Genomic DNA, 20,727 nt, shown 5'->3' on the forward strand with positions numbered 1-20,727 from the left:
AATCGATTTTGATTATAAAATATACATATATTTTTGTTTTTTCGGATATTTCAGGTATGTTTATTACTATTATTGTTATTATTATTATTTTAATTACATAATAATAAATAAGAAAATGATGCTATTCGGACTTCCGACATTGTTGATCTTAAAATATTTTTATGATTGGGTGGTTAAATGAGATTAATTATTTAATTAATTTCGTACATACCAAAGAAATTTCGGTAATCGGTTTTCTTTTTAACATCATTATCATTCAAATAATTTTTCTTTCCAGAATTCTGTTTAAAATCTACTAGTTCATTTAAGATTTAATTAAAATACATTTATATGTAATATCACGTGATACTTTAGGTGAGTTGGGCGAAAAAATTACTTTTTAAAGTTAAAAAGATCATTAAAAAGGAATATCAGAATAAAAAATTTAAAGTTCGATACTGTCTTTGAGTATGGTTGTGGCTGTGTATGAAATAACCAAACGTGATCTTTGATTAATGCGAAATGATGTTCGCTTGAATGATATTATTTATATTACTATCCACTAACTCCGAGTTTCCGACTTTTTGATAAAAGATAATCGATAGAAAAAAAAAATTGGTTGAAAAAATTTCTTTGTTGATAATCCTTAGTTTCAGATCAATCGCATGAATTCTTTCATATGTGGTGTCCCTGGCGTCCTTGGTGTCCTGATCAACATGTAATTTTATTTATAAATACTTAAAAATAAAAATATAAAATATATAAATATCTGAACAACGTTCCACGATTTAGTTATTTTTGTGGAATTACATCGATTACCGTCATGAAGTCACGTAAATTATATTTTTATTTGATATTTCCTATCTTATAAAGTAGTTCTACATTTTCTGTACCCGCGTATATCAGGGTAACAGTATGTTGTGCCCCACGTCAGATCAATCTTTTGTTTATAAAAATACTCTTTTTTTTTTTACAAAGTGTCATATCTTCACTATAACTAGTTTAACTACGCACTATAACCCTTTTTTTCCTTTCTTTAACCCCTCGCTTCCCTTCCCCCTTTTTTATTATCATAATAAAATCTTTAAGGTTTTGCTGATTCGTACTGAATTAATACTTTCCCGATATTCATTTAAATATATAACAACAATCATTGACTATTTAAAATCTTACTATCATAATTATAACTTATTATCAGATATCCATATAAATCGACATTTTTTATAAAATTTGTACTACATATCATAATTAAATACATGATTATTATGATTATTTATTATTAGATTTGCGAATTATAAAAATTAAAAAAAAAATGATTACCTTTTTCTTCCATATGGGTAAATAAAAGATTCCGAAATAAATAATAAAAAATGCATGAATTTTAAAAAAAATTTGCAATGATCATTATATAATAAAATATTATATACATTCGTTCAGGTGATTCTACCGTTCTTTTTTTTCATTTCATTTAATAGTTCAAAATCGAAGATATAAAAGTAAAGTAATGGTTGAAAATGTGGGATTTGTTAAAAAATACATATATATATGTATATTAATCTTTGTCTGAGTTAAAATTGCTTAAAGTTTTGTCAAAATTAAAAATCCCGATTTACTGATCGTGGAATATCTCAGTATTTATTTATTTAATGTATAGTTTTAATTTTTACGTAACGGTTTTGGTACGAAAATCTCGAAAATCATCTGAACGACTGACACAAGACCGACAAGAAAATTATAAAATTTATAATGACTTTGATCGGATACCCTTCTTAGCTAGGTGTGCAATTTCACAAAACTATACTTCGAACACGTGACAAAATTTGCTCCTCTTATAATGTATTTGTCACCATATGCGCCCTGTGTCAAATCGGCTAGTCCAAAAATGCGCGGATATGCACGTAAAGTCACGTGTTTCGTATTAGAAAATGAATCAGAAATAAGGTCAGGTAGTACGTACAATTGACACCTGATATTGAAAATCTAAACCAAACATTAACATTAACGTAAACTAATTTTTTACATATTGCTGGTCTAACTATGTGCGAAAAAACCTCGCATATCAAAACTTTACTTCGGCTAGCTCCACTATGATGGTATGGCATCTGTGTACCCTATTCTATATTTCTGGGCCCTGAATAAATGCATCTCATGAAAAAAAGCAATGATGTATGTTTTTACATTGCTATTAGGTAATTGGTCCAAAGATATTTCAATTTGGTTGATTTAATTTAAGGTTAACGTATCCAATCTCACTTAATTGAATAAATAGATTATGTTCAAATATGGTAAGACAAATTCCATAAACTGTACGTTATAAAAAAAGATGTCCGTTCACATTCTGATTTTATTATATACTTTTTCCACATTCAAAATAAGTAAACCTCTTTATGATAAAGCTAATCCTCCATCAATTATTAGAGTCTTAAAATGAAAACAAAAATACTTTGTTAATAAAGATCATAGAATAACATATTGTTTTTAAGACCAACCTGTCCAGTAACATATTTAGCTTTCGCAAAATACAATGCAGCTTCAGCTACTTCCTGTTTTTTTTATTTAATTGAAGAATTAAAAAGGATTTAATATTAGCAGACATATATGTAATCTGAATACCAATCATAGAGTGGATTATACCCTCCAACTATTTGATCAGAGTTTGTTTTTACCTCTGGTTTCCCGAATCTTTGCATCAATATTTTATTTTTATAGGATTCCTTGGCACTTTCAGACATTGCTTTAATAGAATGATTAACAAATATTTAAATATAACAAATTAAAATTCCCTTTTTAACGATAAAAAATAAAAACAATAACTTACTTGATATCATATCCGTCTCGATAAATCCAGGTGCAATAACATTCACACGAATATTTTTTCGTGAAATCTCTTTAGCCAATGATTTTGAAAATCCTTAAAAAAAAAAATATTTAATAATGTCTACAACAAAAGCAAAAAATAATAAATAATAATTTTTTACAATAATACCAATAACTCCAGCTTTTGAAGCACTATAAATGGATTGCCCACTGTTTCCATATAATCCAACAACACTTGATATATTAATTATGCATCCTGATAAAATATACGTCAACTTAAAATAAATAAATTATAATATATAGCCCAAGTAAGTTTTTTTTCTCAGTACCTCTTTTCGCTTTAATCATTTGTTTAGATATGTGACTACACATATAAATTGTACCAAGAAGATTCGTTTGAATAATATCGTTAACCTCTTTTTCTTTAAGTTTAACAACAAGTGAATCATATGATACTCCTAGAAAAAATATATTAAATGTTAACAGTTATTAAAATAAATGTTGAGAAAAAAATCAACTAACCTGCAGCATTAATCAAATAGTCAACATGTTGAAGCTTCGAAATATTCTTGAAAAAATATATATACATATATACATACTTAATTCTTTATTCTCTTTCAAAATTATTCTATGAATTCTAAAGATTAAAAAATTGATATACTACTATTACAAGTTTTTCAATCTCCGCAGGAATTCTTAAATCACATTCGTATCCTACATGATTATTATCTATTTCAAAATTTTTATCCAAATAATTTCTTGCTTTTTCAATTGTTTCTTTATTACGTCCAATTAAAACACACCTTGCACCATTTTGTGCAAAATTTTGTGCGATAGAATATCCTATTCCACGCGTTCCCCCTGTTATAACTGCTAACTCGCCCTTAAAAGGTTTACTCTGGGCTTTATATTATAGAAAAAAAATTTTTTTTTTTTTTTAAGATTAAACCAAATCTAAGTTATTGTATAAGTTATATATTTACCTTGATAAGCTAAAGAAGAAAATTTTTTTGTAAAAAATTTATACATATCTTAGGAAATGACAAAAATAAAAAAATGAAGAAAAAAAAAATTAAATTTGGATAATGGATTTTTATTATGCTAGTTACACAAGATGGATTCTTATAATCAGTCGATCATAGTCAATTTAATTAGATTTTGCTTTAAATTAATTGAATTAATTGAAATTCCAAATATAATAATAAATTACTCTACAATTTATTCTCTTTTCATATTAACCATATTAAATATTTCCCTAACGTGCTTATTAGCAATATTCATATTGAATATCATTTTGAATTCAATTTCTAAAATCTAAAATAAAAAAATTGTCAATAATAACATAATAGTCATTTCTTAAACATTGGTGATACAAAATTGGACATACGTGTTCAATATTCTTAAATATTATTCACAAGCCAATTTAGCATCAAAACTTGTCAAAGCAATAGCAAAAGCTTGGAGAGGACACATTGGATACATGAAATCCATTGTAAATGTATCTTCTTCAACACGCCCAAACTGCATTATAATATAATCCACTTTAAAACTTTCCTTTGTTAGTAAAACGTTCAAATTGAGTTATAAACAAAAAGTAAATGAAGTATAAAACATACGATCATTATCATGTACAATCTGGAAATTTTTCACCGAAGCTAAAGTAACTCTTCCATTAAAATTCAAGACATATGATTGTGTTTCTATAATAATCAATAAGAAAATTATAAAATATTTTTAAACAAAAACTAATTTAAATATCATTTTCAACATCTTTACCTTCATTCCATTGTGGAGATTTGTTATGTAATACTAAAATATCTCTGTGATCTCCATTTTTGAACTTTCCAATCAATGTTTGTGCATCCTAATACAAAACCAACAGTAAATTTACTAAACAATACAAAATGCGAGAGAAATGTTTGACAATAAAATAAATTCTTACTGTTTCCGGCCTAAATTCTGGTCTTTCACCATTCCTCGTCATTCCTATCAATAAGACGGTCATTTTTCTGGGACCTTTAAATCCAAGAATATTAGGATCCTATAAAATAACAATAAATCAGAAACATTTCCAATCTTTTTTTTTAAAAAAAAAGAAAAAAAAAAGAAAACAATTTTACAGAAAATAAAACTTACGTAAACAACAGCTCCTAATTCCTCTCGAACAGGTAAATTTGATGATTCTGATTCGCGTTTAAACGGATTTCGTCCCTTTGAATATATAGCAAAAGCTGTACCCAAGAAATTGGATCTAAAAAATATAACATAATTTGAATAAAATAATTAAATACGATTTTTGTAAAAATATTATCAAGATATCAAGATCTACCTGACTTTTCCTACAATATTTTTTGATGATACAGCTACATCAAGTTTATCTGTGGTTATAATATAATGTGAACTTTTACTTTTTTTTCTTTTTCTAGCGGCAAGAAGAAATGTTCGTGTTTCTTCTCCATTTTCTGAAATATCTTCGATATAAAGTTCATATTGAGGATAAAACTTTCCGAAACCATCTTTACTACGAATTATTTTACAAAGAACCTTTTGACCTTGTGGAACAGGACTAAAAAAAATTATAAAATAAATTAATCAAATGACAAACATGATATATTGAATTAATTAAAATTTATTTTACTTCATGACAAAATCAGTCACTTCTTTTTCTGACATCTGTTCTCGCGTTTTTTGTAATCTAAAGACTGATATCATTTGAGCGGTAGGCCTATTTATTACTATGGCTCTTAAATGTTCTGCAGGACCAACAGGTTGAGACAATGTAGCAGTGGATTCATCGAATGCATAAGCCGGTCGCTATAAAAGAATACATGAGAAGGGTCAAAATTAAACCTATTATTGACTATAATTTCAAAATACCTCATCTCTTGATGTATCAACAGGGTCTTCATCTAATTCAACCTGATCATCAGAAGATTCATCATCGGAATTATCAATCGCAAGATTATTAATGGCAGATATTAATGAAGGTGATAGCTCTCCCGTTTCTAGATATAAAAAATTAATTAGGTATTGTTAAGTGGTAAAATTAAAAAAAAATATTTACCTTCAATTCCCACGCTTGGAATTTGAAGTGTGTTTGCTCGATTTGCACTTGTTCCAATTTGAGGGTCACCGTTCATAATTAGATTTTTGTGTCTTTACTACAATAATTCAACATAATGTTTTATTATAAAATATATTTTTCAAAAATAAAGAATAAAAATAAATGTATAAATACCTTCAAAATATGTTACTAAACTAGCGAAAAATAAATTATACATAAAAATTATAAAAATCGTTTTCTCGAGTTATCCGAGTTATCCATCGTTTCAAAAAAAAATGAGAGTGATACCATATCATCATCGGTTACACGGCCGATCGCCGACGGCCGACCTAATTTTCTACATGGGCAGGTAATAAATTTTTAAATCATACTGTAATTTCTGATGGTCTGTGCTGCAAATATAATAAATTTGAAAGATCAAAGTAAATTCTTAAATTTTTAATATTTTTTTATCAATTTTTATTTTTCGAGAAAAACAGGAAAATGCGAAAAAAAGATTTTCTTTATAGGTGAGTGTGTTACAAAAACTGTGATACTAAGAATGTGTACACATGCATTTACACAAAAAAAAAAAATAATCGGTTGGTGCTCTTCTTTTTTATTAACTACCATTAAACCATCATTAATGAATTTAAAACCACAATTCTGGGAGGTTTAGTCATCGATAATAAAAATTTGTGATAAATTTAAAGTTGAAGCAAGTCTGTCCAAATAATAATATTTTTTTTTTTAATAAAAAAAAATAAACAAGATATTAGGACCATTTTCAACCGGAACACGTGAGCAAGATTTCGGTGCGGATCCATTAGAAGCTTATGGTAAATTACACTTAAAAAATAATTTGTTCAAAATTTTCTGTTAAAATAATTTTTTTCTTTAAAACCGATTAGGAGGGTTTTCAAAATTGAAATATTCGGAGGAACAAATATTTTCATCAGAATTAGCAGATAATGGGACTGTAAAATGGTCTAAAATTCAATCAAATGAAGATGGTTCCGTAGGTCCAATTAATTTCAGTAATATTAGGTAAAAAAAAGTTAATTTAAACCTAAATAAAATTTATAAATTATAAAATATAAAAAAAAAATAATAACAATTTTTTGAAGATGGAATTTTAATAAGAATTCGTTGGGATGGTCAATTTCGCAATTTCAATTATGGGCCCGTGGATATTTTACCGTTCCAGAATCTTCATCAGAACATAAAATTCCAATTCTTATACAGTGTCATAATATTGGAGATTTTTACATTAATGATCAAAGATTTCATGGAGATTGGTATAATTATCGTACATCTTATTATATACTTTATTTGACAGTTAATACCCAATATACAATTAATATAAGAGTTGTTAACGAAATTCGAATTTTTGGTGATAATACTCCACCAAGAATAACTTTTGATTGCGATTTGAGAAATTTAGAATTAGAAGAACTGGGTGCAATGTTTTTACATGAAAGGATTATTGTTCCAGATTTAGTTAAAGGAACGAAATTTGCCGGAGAGTATATGAGTATTCCGATTTTGAATACATTGGAAGATGAATGGATTAATGTTGATAAAGTTGAAGTTGTTAATTGTCCTATAAAGGTATTCGTCAAGGATTATGTTTCCTTTTTTTGTATCTAGCATATTTCACTTTGTTTATAAAATTTCAACAGATAAGAGCTGAATTAATTCCCACCTCTTATGACTCTCTAACACATGGAATAAGTCTTGCACCTTCACAACATCAAAATATTAAAATAAGATTAATTTTAGAAGAATTATACTATGAGTCATTATTGCCATTTTCTTTAAAATTCTCTATATCTTTGAAATCATTACAAAGTCATAAAAATTTTTGGATAAAAACCACCAAAGAAATTTTGATTAAAAATAAAAATTTGGATGAATTTTATAAGTTTACTTTTGAAGATTTTGATGAATCAATACAATATGGTAATTTATAAAAATGATTTTTAAATAATATACATATTCTTAACTAATATTTTTGTTTTTTAGCTATGATTATGCATCCAAAAAAGCATAACAAACCAAATAAATCTCCTATATTAGTAGCATTACATGGTGCAGGTGTTGAAGCTAATGCAGAATTTTGGACTAATGCTTACCCAAAACAAGAATTTTCATGGGTAAATGTAAAATAAAAATAAATAATGTTTTTTTTATTAATATATATTTTTATTAATTAAACAATTTAAAGATATTATTACCTACAGGAAGAACACTATGGGGATATGATTGGCATGGTCCAAGTTTATTAAATATTCAATATGCTATAAAAGCTTTAATGAATCCAACTGGAATTTTTAAAGATTATTTAAAAAATTCTATACCAGATTCAAATAAATTGTTTATTTCAGGTAATTATAATTATATTATTAAAAAAAAGTAAAGGTAAATTAATTTATTAATAAAATATTAAATAGGTCATTCAAATGGTGGACAAGGTGCTTGGTATTTTATCTCTCATTATCCTGATTTGGTAATTGCTAGTACACCTGCAGCAGGTTATGTTAAAATTCAACAATATGTACCATATTTTTGGAATAGTTATGCATATATTGATCCTATTTTAAAAGGAGTAAATATTTTATGAATAATTGAATATAATATACTTTTTATTAAATATAATTAATTGTTTTTAATATTTATAATAGATTTTGGATTCTTCATTAGCAGAATTTAATAATGATTTATATATATCAAATTTGGTAAGTAAAATAATAAAAACTAAAAGTAAAATATTTTTTAATTAATTAAATTAAATTTATTTATAGGTTAATATACCAATATTAGCAAGGGTTGGAGCAAATGATAATAATGTACCTCCCATGCATTCCAGGCAAATGGTTAGATTAGTAAATGAATATTCACATAATCCATTAGCAATAAAGTAAGATTTAAATTTTATTTAAAAGTAAATAAATTTTTAAATTAATTATTATTTTTTATTTTAGTTTATCAGAAGTAATAAATCAAGGGCATTGGTTTGATAATGTAATGAGTGATAATATTATGCAAGAATTTATGGATAAATATTTATTAATTTCTTCTCAAAAAAATTTTACTCAATTAATATCATCACAATTAATAGATGATAATCTTTTAATAAAAAATCCTATTTTATTAAATAAATTTAATATTACATTAGTTAATCCTGCAAATTTTGGAAGTAAATGTGGTATTATAATTGAACAATTAATTATTCCATTTAGGTAAGTAAAATAAGTAATAAAAAAATTATTTTATTAGATAAATTTACTTTTATTAATTTATTTTTTTTTTAATAAAAAAAATTAAAGATTAGGAAAAATTTATGTGGAAATTTATAAAGTTTTATCTGAAAATAATTTATTTCAAATTATTTATTCTCTAAAAACAACAAATATTAAAAGATTTAAATTCAAGAAACAAGATGAAATTATCAGTTTAATTCCATTTTCTATTGAAAAAATTTCAAAAATTTCTATTGATGATATAGAATTTAATTTTAATTCATCATCTATAATTCAAATATTTCAAGAAGATTTTTCATTTTATAAGAATGATAATGGAAGTATCTGGAAGGTAATATTTAAAATATTTATATATATATATTGTAATATTCTAATCCTTTTCTTTTTTAGATATCTAATAATAATACATGGATGTATACACAAAAACATTCTTTAACATATGGCCCAGCTCATTTAATTCTTGAATCTAAATTTCCATTACTCATTATAGTAGGAACAATTTCAATTTCAAAATCTATTAAATTAAAATTCATGAATATGGCTCAGGAAATTTCTCATTCATGGTATCTTTATGGAAATGGAAATTCAATAATTATTTATGATACGGATTTAATTAATAATAATAATGAATTTATTAGTAATGAATCTATTAAAGGAAATATAATATTACTAGGAAATGTATTTGAGAATAAAGTTACGGAAATAATTATGAACGAAAGAATTAGTGATGGTACAAGATATTTATAGTTTTTCTCATTTTTATTATTATTTTGCACATTTTTAATTTTTAGTTAAATTTTATGATTAGTTAAATTTTATAAAGACGGCTCATTTCAATTACATTATAGGAAATTTTCTGGACCCGGAATAGGTTATATCACTTAAAATTCTTTTTTTGTTCGATGTGTACATTAACAATTTTTTTTTTCTTTAGGAATTTTATTTCTACACCCATATAAAGTTTCGCAACTTTCATTAATAATTTCAGGGACAGATATTTCCGGCTTGGATCAGATCTCTAAATTATTTCCTAAACGAACTGGTGTCCCAATTCCAGATTGGATCATTACAGGACCCGAAACAAAATGGAAAGGAATTGGTGGTCTACTTGGTGCCGGGTAAGTAAATAAAGTTACTATTTTGGATTAAAATATATATACGTTAATAAATTAATATATCATGTAGATTCTGGAATAATGAATGGAAGTTTAGTGAAGTAATTGGCTATTTAGCTTAATTATGATTTAATTATGTGAATCATATAAATGTACATTAATTATTTTATACGTATTAAATATTATATTCTATCAAATGAAATAACAAAATCAAAAAACTCTAGACTATAAGAAATTTCTAAATTTTTATTTATTATTAATCCACAATATTCCAAGTACTAAGCCACTTTCTACTTTTTAATTCGCTAGCAGGATAATTTATACCAAATGCTATATCTTTAAAATACCAAAATACTATTACAATTAATGAATAATATATGCCAAATATTATATTTTTTGTTTTTGGTTTACAACTAACGGTGAAATGATCCATCATAAATGCTGCCATTAACATTGAGAAATATAATGCAGGAAAATAATGATGTAAATATGTAACTCTTCCCATAATACAAAACGGTAAATAATGTAATAACCAGCCTATCCCGCATACTTTTCCCACATATAAAAAATGGTCCCATTGTGCTGAAAACAAAAAAAAAAAAAAAAAAATTTAATATTTTTATGTTATCACATATTTCTAATTTAAATCAAATAATTTTTCTCACCTGGAGAAAGATCTTTATATTTTCTCTGTCGTCTTATTAAATAGTAAAGTAATGTGAATACAAAAATTACTAAAGATGCCGTACCAGACCACCATATAATTGGATTCCCGAGTAGGTAAAACTTAACAACATCATCTGCCCAACTACACATTCTCAACCCAACTTCTACAATTGGCCATTGTCTTGGTGTAGATGCAAGAATATCTTCTTTATCAGGATCAGGAACAAGTGCATTATTTGTTGTATACATGGCAACATTTAAATGCCAGAAATCATGCAAAAATTTTGACCTATAATAGGATTTACCCCCACTTGGCACTATAAATTTTTTTTTTAAAAAAAATAATGATAAATATTAAATTAATCGTAGAGATTTTAAATAAATTTGACACATACATTTATCATTCCAATGTCGTTCAATATTCCAGTGAGTGAATGAATCCCTTGGATTATTGTTCTTATCACATGACACCTCAACTTGTTTAAACCCCCATTGTGGTAAAATTGCATTAGCAGCTCGAAGGTAACATCCAAGAAGACTATGGCGAAATCTCATACGAGTTGTTAATGATCTGATACGATTCGTCTTTGTATACAAATCATCTATAACTTCAATCACCCAATAATCATTAACATCTCCGATGGTATCATTACCATAGCCACTAACTTCCCATTGTGATTTTGTTACAGGAGCAGGAACTTGATGACTGTGTAAATTTCTTCCAGTACCATCATGTATTAATCTAATTGTATCTCCATGAACCACAAATTCAACCTCAGTGTCATTATTGTTTATTTGAGCTTCTCTTGGTTTTGTAACAATCCAATCATTATTAGAATCCTTATGGTGATAACAAGTTACTTGTTGTTGTCCCGACCCTTCTGGGTATGTTTGAACATGAGAATGTAAAAGACCACCCCCATATCCCATATTCTTGACCGTAATTTTTGATCCATATGCCACCTCTAAATAAAACATTATAACTTATAAATTAATAAATTATAAAGAATAAAAATAATAAAATAATAATAATAAAAATGGTAAAGTAATTTTAACGAACCAAGAGGATTTTCCGAAAAGTCATTTCCATTGAGTCCAGCTTGAAAGAGAGAACTCATTTGAGCATCACCAGGTCCACTATTAGTAAGGATTGAAAAATGAATAGAAAAGCTCAACATATAAATCAATATAGGTAGAATTATCAAACAAATTATTCTCGCTATCCAATGTTTTAAATATATGGACTAAAAAATAAAAAAAAAAAGGTATTCCTTAAGAAATTTAACGCCCTTCCATTTCCCGTTAATGAAGAAAAAGAAACGAAAAAGAAATGTAAACTATCATTGCTACATTGCATATATACCTTTGGAATGCTCAAATCTCCAAATTTATCCCAGAGATCCTCAATTGTATACAATCCAACAAGTGCTGTTGCGAATAATCCGACCCATTTAATACTTTAATACAAATCAAGTCGTTAGATTAATTATAAGGGAATAAATAAATAAAAAAATATTAATATATTCTGATTAAACTTACCTTGAGACACACCCAATGGAAATTCCAGTCAAAATAAGCCATAACCACCAATCTATCGAAAATGGGCTATAATTAAAAAAATTGATTTAAATAACTTCAAACAGAGTCTCATATTAATTAATATTACAAAATAGTACACGTACTCATGTCTCTGATTATGAAATTTAACCATAAAAAATATAGTTGTAAAAGTAAAAAATAATAACATTGAGTCTAATAGGATGAAACGGCTTATACAAAGATATGCGGTATCTAAAGTAAAAAATTGATATAGATAAATAAAAAAAATATACAGATAAAAATTTTAATAAATTTTAAAATTACCTAACAATACCATGAGAGTCGCCAAAATAACGGCATGTTGCGAAAAGTCCAATTCAATGGCCGTAAAATAAGCCAAAGGAACCAGCCATGCACCAAATGAAGCTAAAAACATTCTCATAACTGTATAATTAACATTTTCTGGATACTTTGCACCGGATGCAAAGTCAAATCCTCCATTGTAACCAGCAATTAGTCCTGCCAATGCAACTATCATTTTACCAAGAGGTGGATGTACATCAAAGTAAAATTCTTGTTTGATATAATGTGATGCAAACTAAAAACAACAAAAAAACTATTTAAATATTAAAGTGAAAGATCAATTACTAAACAGGTTTTAGATTACCTTTCCAAAATGTGCCTCATCCCATAATACGATATCTGAAAGTGAAATTAAATAAAACCTTGTCCAAAATGATAAGAAGGTGAAAAATAGAGGATGAATAATATCATAGTATTCCTTATAAAACGCTTGAATCTCTTGTAACTATATATGTATAAAATCAATTACAATACGGATCAGGAAAAAAACGACTATTTTACTTATTTTACCTTAGTAACGGGCAAACGAGCTGGCTTCTGAGTTTTACCGTTTTCATCGTAATCTAAAGGTTCGAAAGGCTCGTATCCCTCTTTTTGTGTTTGTAAGGTATTAGTATGTCTACGCTTTAATTGATCCATTTCTGAAAGGTTATTTCCAATAAAAGAGCTATAAGAACGACTATCGTCGAAGTCGTCACTTGACAAAACGTCAAGACGAACAGAGCTCATAAAGTGAAATTGGTTTCCTCTTTGTATTGATTACAGAATAATAATATAAAAAGTAAGGCTATACTTGTAACATCTGATAAATGCATTTATTTTATGTAGATAACAAACAAAAAACGTGTCCACGATCGACACGATCGACAGAGATATTCATTCGATTTCTACGACATGGACCAATAAGCGTCGACTCAAATTTATTAAAACTCATATTACCAAACTTTCCAACCAATAATATGTTTTTGAAGAAATTGACCAACATATTGAAAATAATTTGGTTGTAAAACTGTGTCTAAATGACTACCATCACTAAATTCGATCCATTCTTTACCACTACTAGTTCGAGCTAATTCAAATAATGTTTTCATATGGTATTGTGGTATAATTTCATCTTTTTTACCCGATAAAAATAATATTGGAATCGTTTTAATTTTTTTTATATTTTGTTCAGATGGCCAAATTTCTGAACAGAGAAAATTAAAATTTGGAAATATTTTTGGAAGGATCTTTGGCTTAAAAAAAAAAAATTTTTTTATGTCAAATTTATGTCAAAACAAGATAGAATGAGTTGAAAAGAATTATAATAAACTTACAATATTGAGAAAGGTATTTTCTAATATTAATATATCAATTTTTGCTTCATTTTTTGCTATCAAATCAATTGCTACAGCTCCACCAAGTGCTTGTCCATATACTATTAATTTTGTATATCTTAGAATCTCATCTTGTCTAATATATTCTAAAACAGCCTATTTGCATTAATATTAATTACAAATTTCATCAACAATTTTGTAATTATCATAAATCAATAAAGCTCAATTTGAAGAGTAAATTTACCTTAGCGTCTAAACAAAGACCATTCTCTGTAGGTGTTCCTTCGCTGCGGCCATATCTATAATGTTAAAGAAGTAAACATATGATATTGTATTATTATCTAAGCAAATGCAGTAAATTGTGCTTACCCTCTGTAAGAAACCATTACAACATTACACTTAAAATCCTTGAAAAATCTTTCAGCTATGGGTAATCGATGACCCTTCCAAATAAATTAATTAATTTAGAAAAAAACTATAAACATAATTGCGTAAAATATGTAATTACCATATTCCCTCCATTTCCCTGAAATAAATAATTTAATAAATCAATTAATTATTAAATTTAAAGATACAAGGTCACAATCTAATGCTTACATGAAACACTAAAACGGTAGGACGAGAACTTGCTTCATCATCGGTATGTCTTTTACAAACATAAATTCGAATTTTAACGTTATCTTGTGTAGTTAAAATGACAGGTGTATAAGGTATACCATATTCAGAAGGTTTAGGTACCTACCATTTATATTATTATATTCATTTAGTATATGCTTAAAAAAAATTCAAAAGAAAATTCAAAAAATTAGCTTTTACATGCTTTCTTGAGCCTTCAGGATAATTAGGAGTATAAATTAAATTACGTTGAACGGAATATAATATAGCTATACCACCACTAATAATTGCGGTTGTTCCTCCTATAATTAATAACGGTAAAATTGTCTTTGAATACCTTCCTGTTGACATTGTACATATTATTTAAAAATTTTGTTAAAAAATCTAAGATCTACCAATTATATTAATTATCAGGCAGAGAAATCGTGTAACATATCAATTAGCGAATCATATATAATATACCATATATGTGTCGTTACATTTAAATTTTATTTGTAAATAAATAAAATAAATACTAAACCTATTTTATACTAAAAATATACAATTTAATAAATGTATATATATAAATCAACATATAATCTACAGTTTTCATTTTCACCTCATTTTGAATTTCCAAATTCCTTTCACTCTTTTAGTTCCTTTTACTCCTTTAATTGTTGCTTACGCTTCATCTAAATCAATATATCGTTTAACAAATTTCCTAATATATTGAAAATAACCAGGTTGAGAATTTGTATTATTGTGATTACCGTTTGAAAATTCTAGCCATTCTTTACCACCACTAGTTTTAGTTAATTCAAATAATCCTTTCATATGTTCTTGTGGTATAATTTCATCTTTTGTTCCTGATAAGAATAATATTGGTATAATTTTAATTTTTTGTATAGAATTCTCTGAACGCCAATTTTGCCAACATAAAAATGAAAAATAACGTAAAAATGAAAATTTTGGAATTAAATGTGGAATTAACTTTTGCTAAAAAATCGATTGAGATAAGAAGACAAGTCAATTTTTTTTTAATTCAAACCAAAAAAAAAAAAAAGAGAATATAATATTCGAGGTTAGAAAACTTACTATACTGAGAAATGTATTCTCAATAATTAATGCACTAACTTTTGATTCATTCTTCGAGACTAAATCAATGGCCACAGCCCCACCCAATGACTGTCCATAAATTATTATTTTGGTTTCCTTAAATATTTCATGTTTCGAAACATAATCCAATACTGTCTATCAAAATGAAAAAAAAAGAAAAATGAATTCAAAATTCAAAAAAAAAAAAAAAATTATTCTTGGCATACTTGTGCGTCTATACGTAACCCCTTTTCTGCTGGTGTTCCTTCACTTCGGCCATATCTGAATTTCATATTATTTCAGTCAATGGATTTGCTAATTAGAATATAAATATCTTTTGACAACTTACCCTCTATAAGATAATAAAATTACATTATAATTTAACTCGAGATAAAAAATTCGTGCTATTGGTAATCGATGTCCCTTTTTTTAACAATAGAAATTAGAAAATTTAAGAAAAAGTTTTTTTTAAAAAAATGAATTTTTAATTACCATATTTCCTCCGTTACCCTAAAGTAAAAAAGAAGTAAAGTTAAAAGATGAAATTTAAATAAAATTCTAATTGCAAAGTTTAATATTTACATGAAACATTATAATAGTAGGTCGTTTTTTAGCTTCTCGATCTATCGGTTGTTTACATACAAATGCTCTTAGACGAACATTATCTTTTGTAAATAATTTAATCTCCGAATAAGGAATTCCATATTCCGATGGTTTTGATACCTAATATACGTACAATATATATACGCATATGGTTGTATAGGATTAATTGTTAATCGTTTTTCCCCTCAAATTTTTTAGACATAATATAAAAACTTACAAATTTCCTAGATCCCATTGGCCAATTAGATGGATAAAGCAATTCACGTTGTAATATATTATATAATAAGGCCACTCCACTAATTGTCATGATAGTAGTTGTTCCTGTGATAATTAACATTTGATTTGATTTGCAAAAAAAAATACTATATATATATATATATGCGTAATTGCGTATAACAAAAATTAAAAAAATCTGATCTCAAATAATTTAAAAAGAAAGTTTTAGAAAAAAGGGTAAAAAAAAGTACTTTTATATACAATCAGGATTTCCCACTTGATTTCTTATTTCCTGTCTACACATATATAATAAGTGGGTGGATCATATGATCCATTCATGAATTTTATCGATAACACTAGCTGAAATCGGAAACAAAGTATTAGCACGTGACTATAGTGATTATTATTTATATTAGCCATAACAAATAGACAAAGAACTTCCGAAAGGGTAAAAACTAAAATTAAAAAGATTAAAAATTACTATGGTTAGGCTTCAATGATCTACCGGTTTCACAAAAGAAAAACGCAATGATTGCGAATTAAATCTGATCAAAAAAGCATCCACCTAATCACGTGTAATAAAGAATCTAACTTTAATATAATGATTGTATTATAGTTAAAAAGAGACGAAGTTGGTTTATTTCTTTCATGATATTTTCGGATCGTACGAAATTCCGAACAACGGAATAACAATTCTTGGAGTATATATAATACTTTCGGATCGTACGAAATTCCGAACAACGGAACAACAATTCTTGGGAGTATATATATATAGAAAAAATAAATATTGGAATTATTGTGAGAATTTAAATAGGCTTAGTTTATTATCCACATGATCATGCTTTATTTCTTTATTCAGACATGGCGCAAATGATTACCCATGTTGTGCATTGTTATACAATTTTGTTTATGGGGTAAAGAATAACAGAATCTTTTTCCATTAAAAATAAAAATAAAAAATCAATTCATTTAATTTCATTTGAAGATGGTTTTATTGGAGAGTATATTAATGGGAACAACAATAGCGATTGGTGGTGGGTCTTTGTTATATTATTATCAAAATGAATTACTTTATCCAGCAAAATATCGAAAGAAATCTCGTGAATTCGTAAGTTACATTTTATTTATCTATCTTTTATTCTCATAATCTCACTAACAAATAAATTATATAGATTGTTCCAAAATTTTCTGATGAAGAAATCCCTTATACTGAAGTAATACTAACTACAAAAGATAAGGTTAGAATTCGCGCATTCTTATGCAAGAGAAAAAATGACGAAGAAGCGTGTCAACGGCCTACTGTATTAGCATTACATGTAAGAATTTTTTATTTGTTTATCAAATTTAATTATTTTATTAATTAATTTATTATTTATTGTTAATTTAGGGAAATCGTGGAAATATAGTTAGTAAATTTAAAGTCATATTATTTTAATAAAAGGTTTCGAAAATATAGAATTTTTCAATTTGTCTTTTTAATAGGGCAAACAATCATCAATTGCTCGTAATTTTTATCAAAATTTAAAATGCAATATAATGCTACTTTCTTATAGAGGGTAAATTTAATGAATAATATATGGAAATTATTTTCTTTCGGCTTTTAAAAATAATCGTTACTGTATTTTCAAATATCTTCTAGATATGGAAGTAGTGATGGAATTCCATCAGAAGAAGGAATTAAAATAGATGCACAGGTAACTGAAAATGTATTTTTTATTTTTAACGTTAGAAAAAATTTTGCGATCAACTCATATTCATAATTTTTTTAAGACCGCGTTAGATTATATAAAACAACATCCAATCCTACATGGTACAAAATTAATATTGTATGGAAGTTCACTAGGAGGTGCCGTTGCTATTGACTTGGCTGCGAAAAATGAAGATGAGGTAAATATACATTGCTATTATTATTTTATCGAAAGAAATTTTAATGATGATAAAATTTTTTTTCAGGTTGATGCATTAATTGTAGAAAACACATTTCTAAGTATAGTAAGTTACACCTTATTTAAATTTAAAGATTCTAAATTTACATACTCTCAAATTATTAAACTTATTTTTTTTCTTGCTGTACAGCCGAAATTATTACCAACATTTTTTTCTCCATTAAAATATATAACATTTATATGTACACAAATATGGCCATCAGATGAACAAATTAAAAAAATCAAGAAAATTCCAATATTATTTTTATCAGGTAAATTAGATGCTTTAGTATCACAACAACAGATGAAAGAATTATATGAATTATCAAATACTTTGGCCGGTAAAGAATGGAAAGAATTTCCTTATGGTAATCATGGTAATACAATTACTCAACCTTGTTATTGGAATGTTATTGAAGAATTTTTATTATGGGCAATTTTTGATAAGAACAATAAAAAAGAAATGAATAATCAGTAAATCACATATGTATTTATAGTTCAGCATCATATTTTTATCAATCAAGAAATATTACATTAGATAGCATTCATCATAATACTCATATAGCCTCCTCCGATATGTAATTAATATTTTACGCATTTTAATAAAAAAAATTGTTTGCAGGATTTTTGATAATCTTTCTAATAAATTATAAATATATCTTGTTAATATGTAATGATGACATAAACTTGTATATCCGTCTTAGATTAACTTTACATTGTACATGTCTGGCTTTCAATATGTAACCTTCTGCATTTTTAACAACATCCCTATCGCTTTACTACTAAATTATTTCTTGTATTATACCCTTGTTTAATTTCTGATTGCATTGTATTTACCTGAAATAAAAAATACTTATTTTAGCTTAGTTAAAATAGTTAAAATAATCATTTTTGTTGATTAATCAGTAGTTGTAATCTTAATAGAATATTTGAAAATACGTTTGAAAGTTAAAGCTTTTTTTCTATTCTATTAATCCTTAATTTTTTATTTTCTGAATTTACTCTACAGTAATTCGATATCGTATTTTTCTTTTATATGGTGATATAAATATTTCTCTTATTGTAAATTCTTCAAAAAAATATTGTGTCATTAATAAGTCATTAATATTGTCAATAATATGGTGTATATTTAATTTTTTCTCTTCTACTTCGAATTCTTTTAAGTTGGTTTTCTATTTGATTTTTCTGATTCGTAAGTTCTTTTTCGACAACTTCGTAATATTGGTCAATTTGTTGTTTTATATTTTCGTTGTGTTTTTCCAATTCTTCTACTAAAGATGTTCTATGATCAATGCTATGTTGTAACGCATTCATTTGTTCGTTCCAATCTTGAATTTCCTTTTTATAATGTGAAATTTTGTTTTCGTTTTGTTGGTACTGATAATTTAAATCTTCGATTTTCTTTGATATTTGATTATCCATTTGTTTCGATTTTATAAGGATTTTTTATTAATTTATTGTTTTACTACCTAATGTTCCATTTATTTTCGATTTTGAATGATCTTCAGATTGATTTACCTTTTTATTGAGCATCCCTGTTATTTAATTTCCGCTTACGCATTACGTCATTTACCAAATTAACTGTTAAATGATACTATACTATATCGGATGGATTGTAATACATTAATAATAAGTATTACGCATGATCTCCGGAGAGAATCAAGGCTCAATCAAGCAAAGTCCGGAGAAAAATTCTCCGAGCGCCATATCTCTATCTATTTTTATATCATAATTCTTGCATTTGTACATTTTTTATCTTCCAATCTTCTGAATATTTCCACACCAACTACATGTCTTTGATGTGTAAGCTTCATTTTGAATTATTACATAGATTCCTTTCTCTTCTGCTTTTGAAATCAAACGTTGCTTGAATTTGTTATGAGACCAATAAAGCATCTTTCTAACTGGTTTCCTTCTTATCTTTCGTGTTTTCTTTTCACCATATCTGAAACCTCAAAAGGGGGAATAATAATTACATCAAATTCATCAGTTAAGAACTTGATTGTTTTTCGATGAATCTCATTCTGCAATTGTTTGATCTTTTTTCGCATATGAGAGATAGCATTGTTGACACGTAATGCTTTCTTTTTCTTCCGTTTTGAGGTTGAAGATGCTAGTTTGTCTTTTTTTGATATAAGATCATTCATATGTTTACATAAACGAAAGATACGTCCTATATCATATTCTCCCGAA

The 20,727-nt window shown here is 26.4% G+C and overlaps 6 protein-coding genes across 6 annotated transcripts; 2 read left to right on the plus strand and 4 right to left on the minus strand.

The window, feature by feature from the left end:
- Positions 1-2,288: 2,288 nt before the first annotated feature.
- Positions 2,289-3,825, minus strand: OCT59_002589 (uncharacterized protein; the record flags this gene model as incomplete). Its single annotated transcript, XM_025316908.2, has 9 exons — positions 2,289-2,400; positions 2,469-2,522; positions 2,646-2,713; positions 2,798-2,890; positions 2,966-3,052; positions 3,126-3,254; positions 3,319-3,364; positions 3,461-3,699; positions 3,780-3,825. The coding sequence occupies 9 exons, from the start codon at positions 3,823-3,825 to the stop codon at positions 2,365-2,367; spliced, it is 798 nt and encodes a 265-aa protein (XP_025179406.1). The 3' UTR covers positions 2,289-2,364.
- A 43-nt stretch (positions 3,826-3,868) lies between these two features.
- OCT59_002590 (uncharacterized protein) lies at positions 3,869-6,110 on the minus strand. Its single transcript, XM_025316909.2, has 11 exons — positions 6,035-6,110; positions 5,861-5,957; positions 5,674-5,801; positions 5,435-5,610; positions 5,126-5,362; positions 4,933-5,047; positions 4,739-4,837; positions 4,573-4,660; positions 4,413-4,496; positions 4,184-4,337; positions 3,869-4,110 (listed from the first exon to the last, which is right to left on the minus strand). The coding sequence occupies exons 2-10, from the start codon at positions 5,934-5,936 to the stop codon at positions 4,204-4,206; spliced, it is 1,137 nt and encodes a 378-aa protein (XP_025179407.2). The 5' UTR covers positions 5,937-5,957; positions 6,035-6,110; the 3' UTR covers positions 3,869-4,110; positions 4,184-4,203.
- A 375-nt stretch (positions 6,111-6,485) lies between these two features.
- OCT59_002591 (uncharacterized protein) lies at positions 6,486-10,740 on the plus strand (the record flags this gene model as incomplete). Its single annotated transcript, XM_025331968.2, has 16 exons — positions 6,486-6,512; positions 6,612-6,678; positions 6,751-6,886; positions 6,967-7,450; positions 7,522-7,801; positions 7,865-7,995; positions 8,067-8,226; positions 8,293-8,447; positions 8,524-8,577; positions 8,644-8,759; positions 8,824-9,081; positions 9,169-9,433; positions 9,493-9,832; positions 9,911-9,973; positions 10,037-10,220; positions 10,288-10,740. The coding sequence occupies 16 exons, from the start codon at positions 6,486-6,488 to the stop codon at positions 10,337-10,339; spliced, it is 2,772 nt and encodes a 923-aa protein (XP_025179408.1). The 3' UTR covers positions 10,340-10,740.
- A 4,636-nt stretch (positions 10,741-15,376) lies between these two features.
- On the minus strand, positions 15,377-16,730 carry OCT59_002592 (uncharacterized protein; the record flags this gene model as incomplete). Its single annotated transcript, XM_066145017.1, has 8 exons — positions 15,377-15,387; positions 15,466-15,691; positions 15,791-15,946; positions 16,018-16,072; positions 16,140-16,213; positions 16,283-16,300; positions 16,373-16,513; positions 16,611-16,730. The coding sequence occupies 8 exons, from the start codon at positions 16,728-16,730 to the stop codon at positions 15,377-15,379; spliced, it is 801 nt and encodes a 266-aa protein (XP_065995777.1).
- Positions 16,731-17,586: 856 nt separating this feature from the next.
- On the plus strand, positions 17,587-19,166 carry OCT59_002593 (uncharacterized protein). Its single transcript, XM_025308732.2, has 8 exons — positions 17,587-17,717; positions 17,782-17,925; positions 17,997-18,014; positions 18,092-18,165; positions 18,249-18,303; positions 18,380-18,496; positions 18,563-18,601; positions 18,686-19,166. Exons 1-8 carry the CDS (start codon positions 17,595-17,597, stop codon positions 19,010-19,012), a joined length of 897 nt encoding a protein of 298 aa, XP_025179412.2. The 5' UTR covers positions 17,587-17,594; the 3' UTR covers positions 19,013-19,166.
- OCT59_002594 (uncharacterized protein) lies at positions 18,939-20,023 on the minus strand. The gene has a single exon (XM_066145019.1). It carries the CDS (start codon positions 19,954-19,956, stop codon positions 19,645-19,647), a length of 312 nt encoding a protein of 103 aa, XP_065995778.1. The 5' UTR covers positions 19,957-20,023; the 3' UTR covers positions 18,939-19,644.
- Positions 20,024-20,727: the final 704 nt, after the last annotated feature.

This window comes from Rhizophagus irregularis, chromosome 11 (genome assembly GCF_026210795.1).
Source record: "Rhizophagus irregularis chromosome 11, complete sequence".
Lineage (NCBI taxonomy): Eukaryota > Fungi > Glomeromycota > Glomeromycetes > Glomerales > Glomeraceae > Rhizophagus > Rhizophagus irregularis.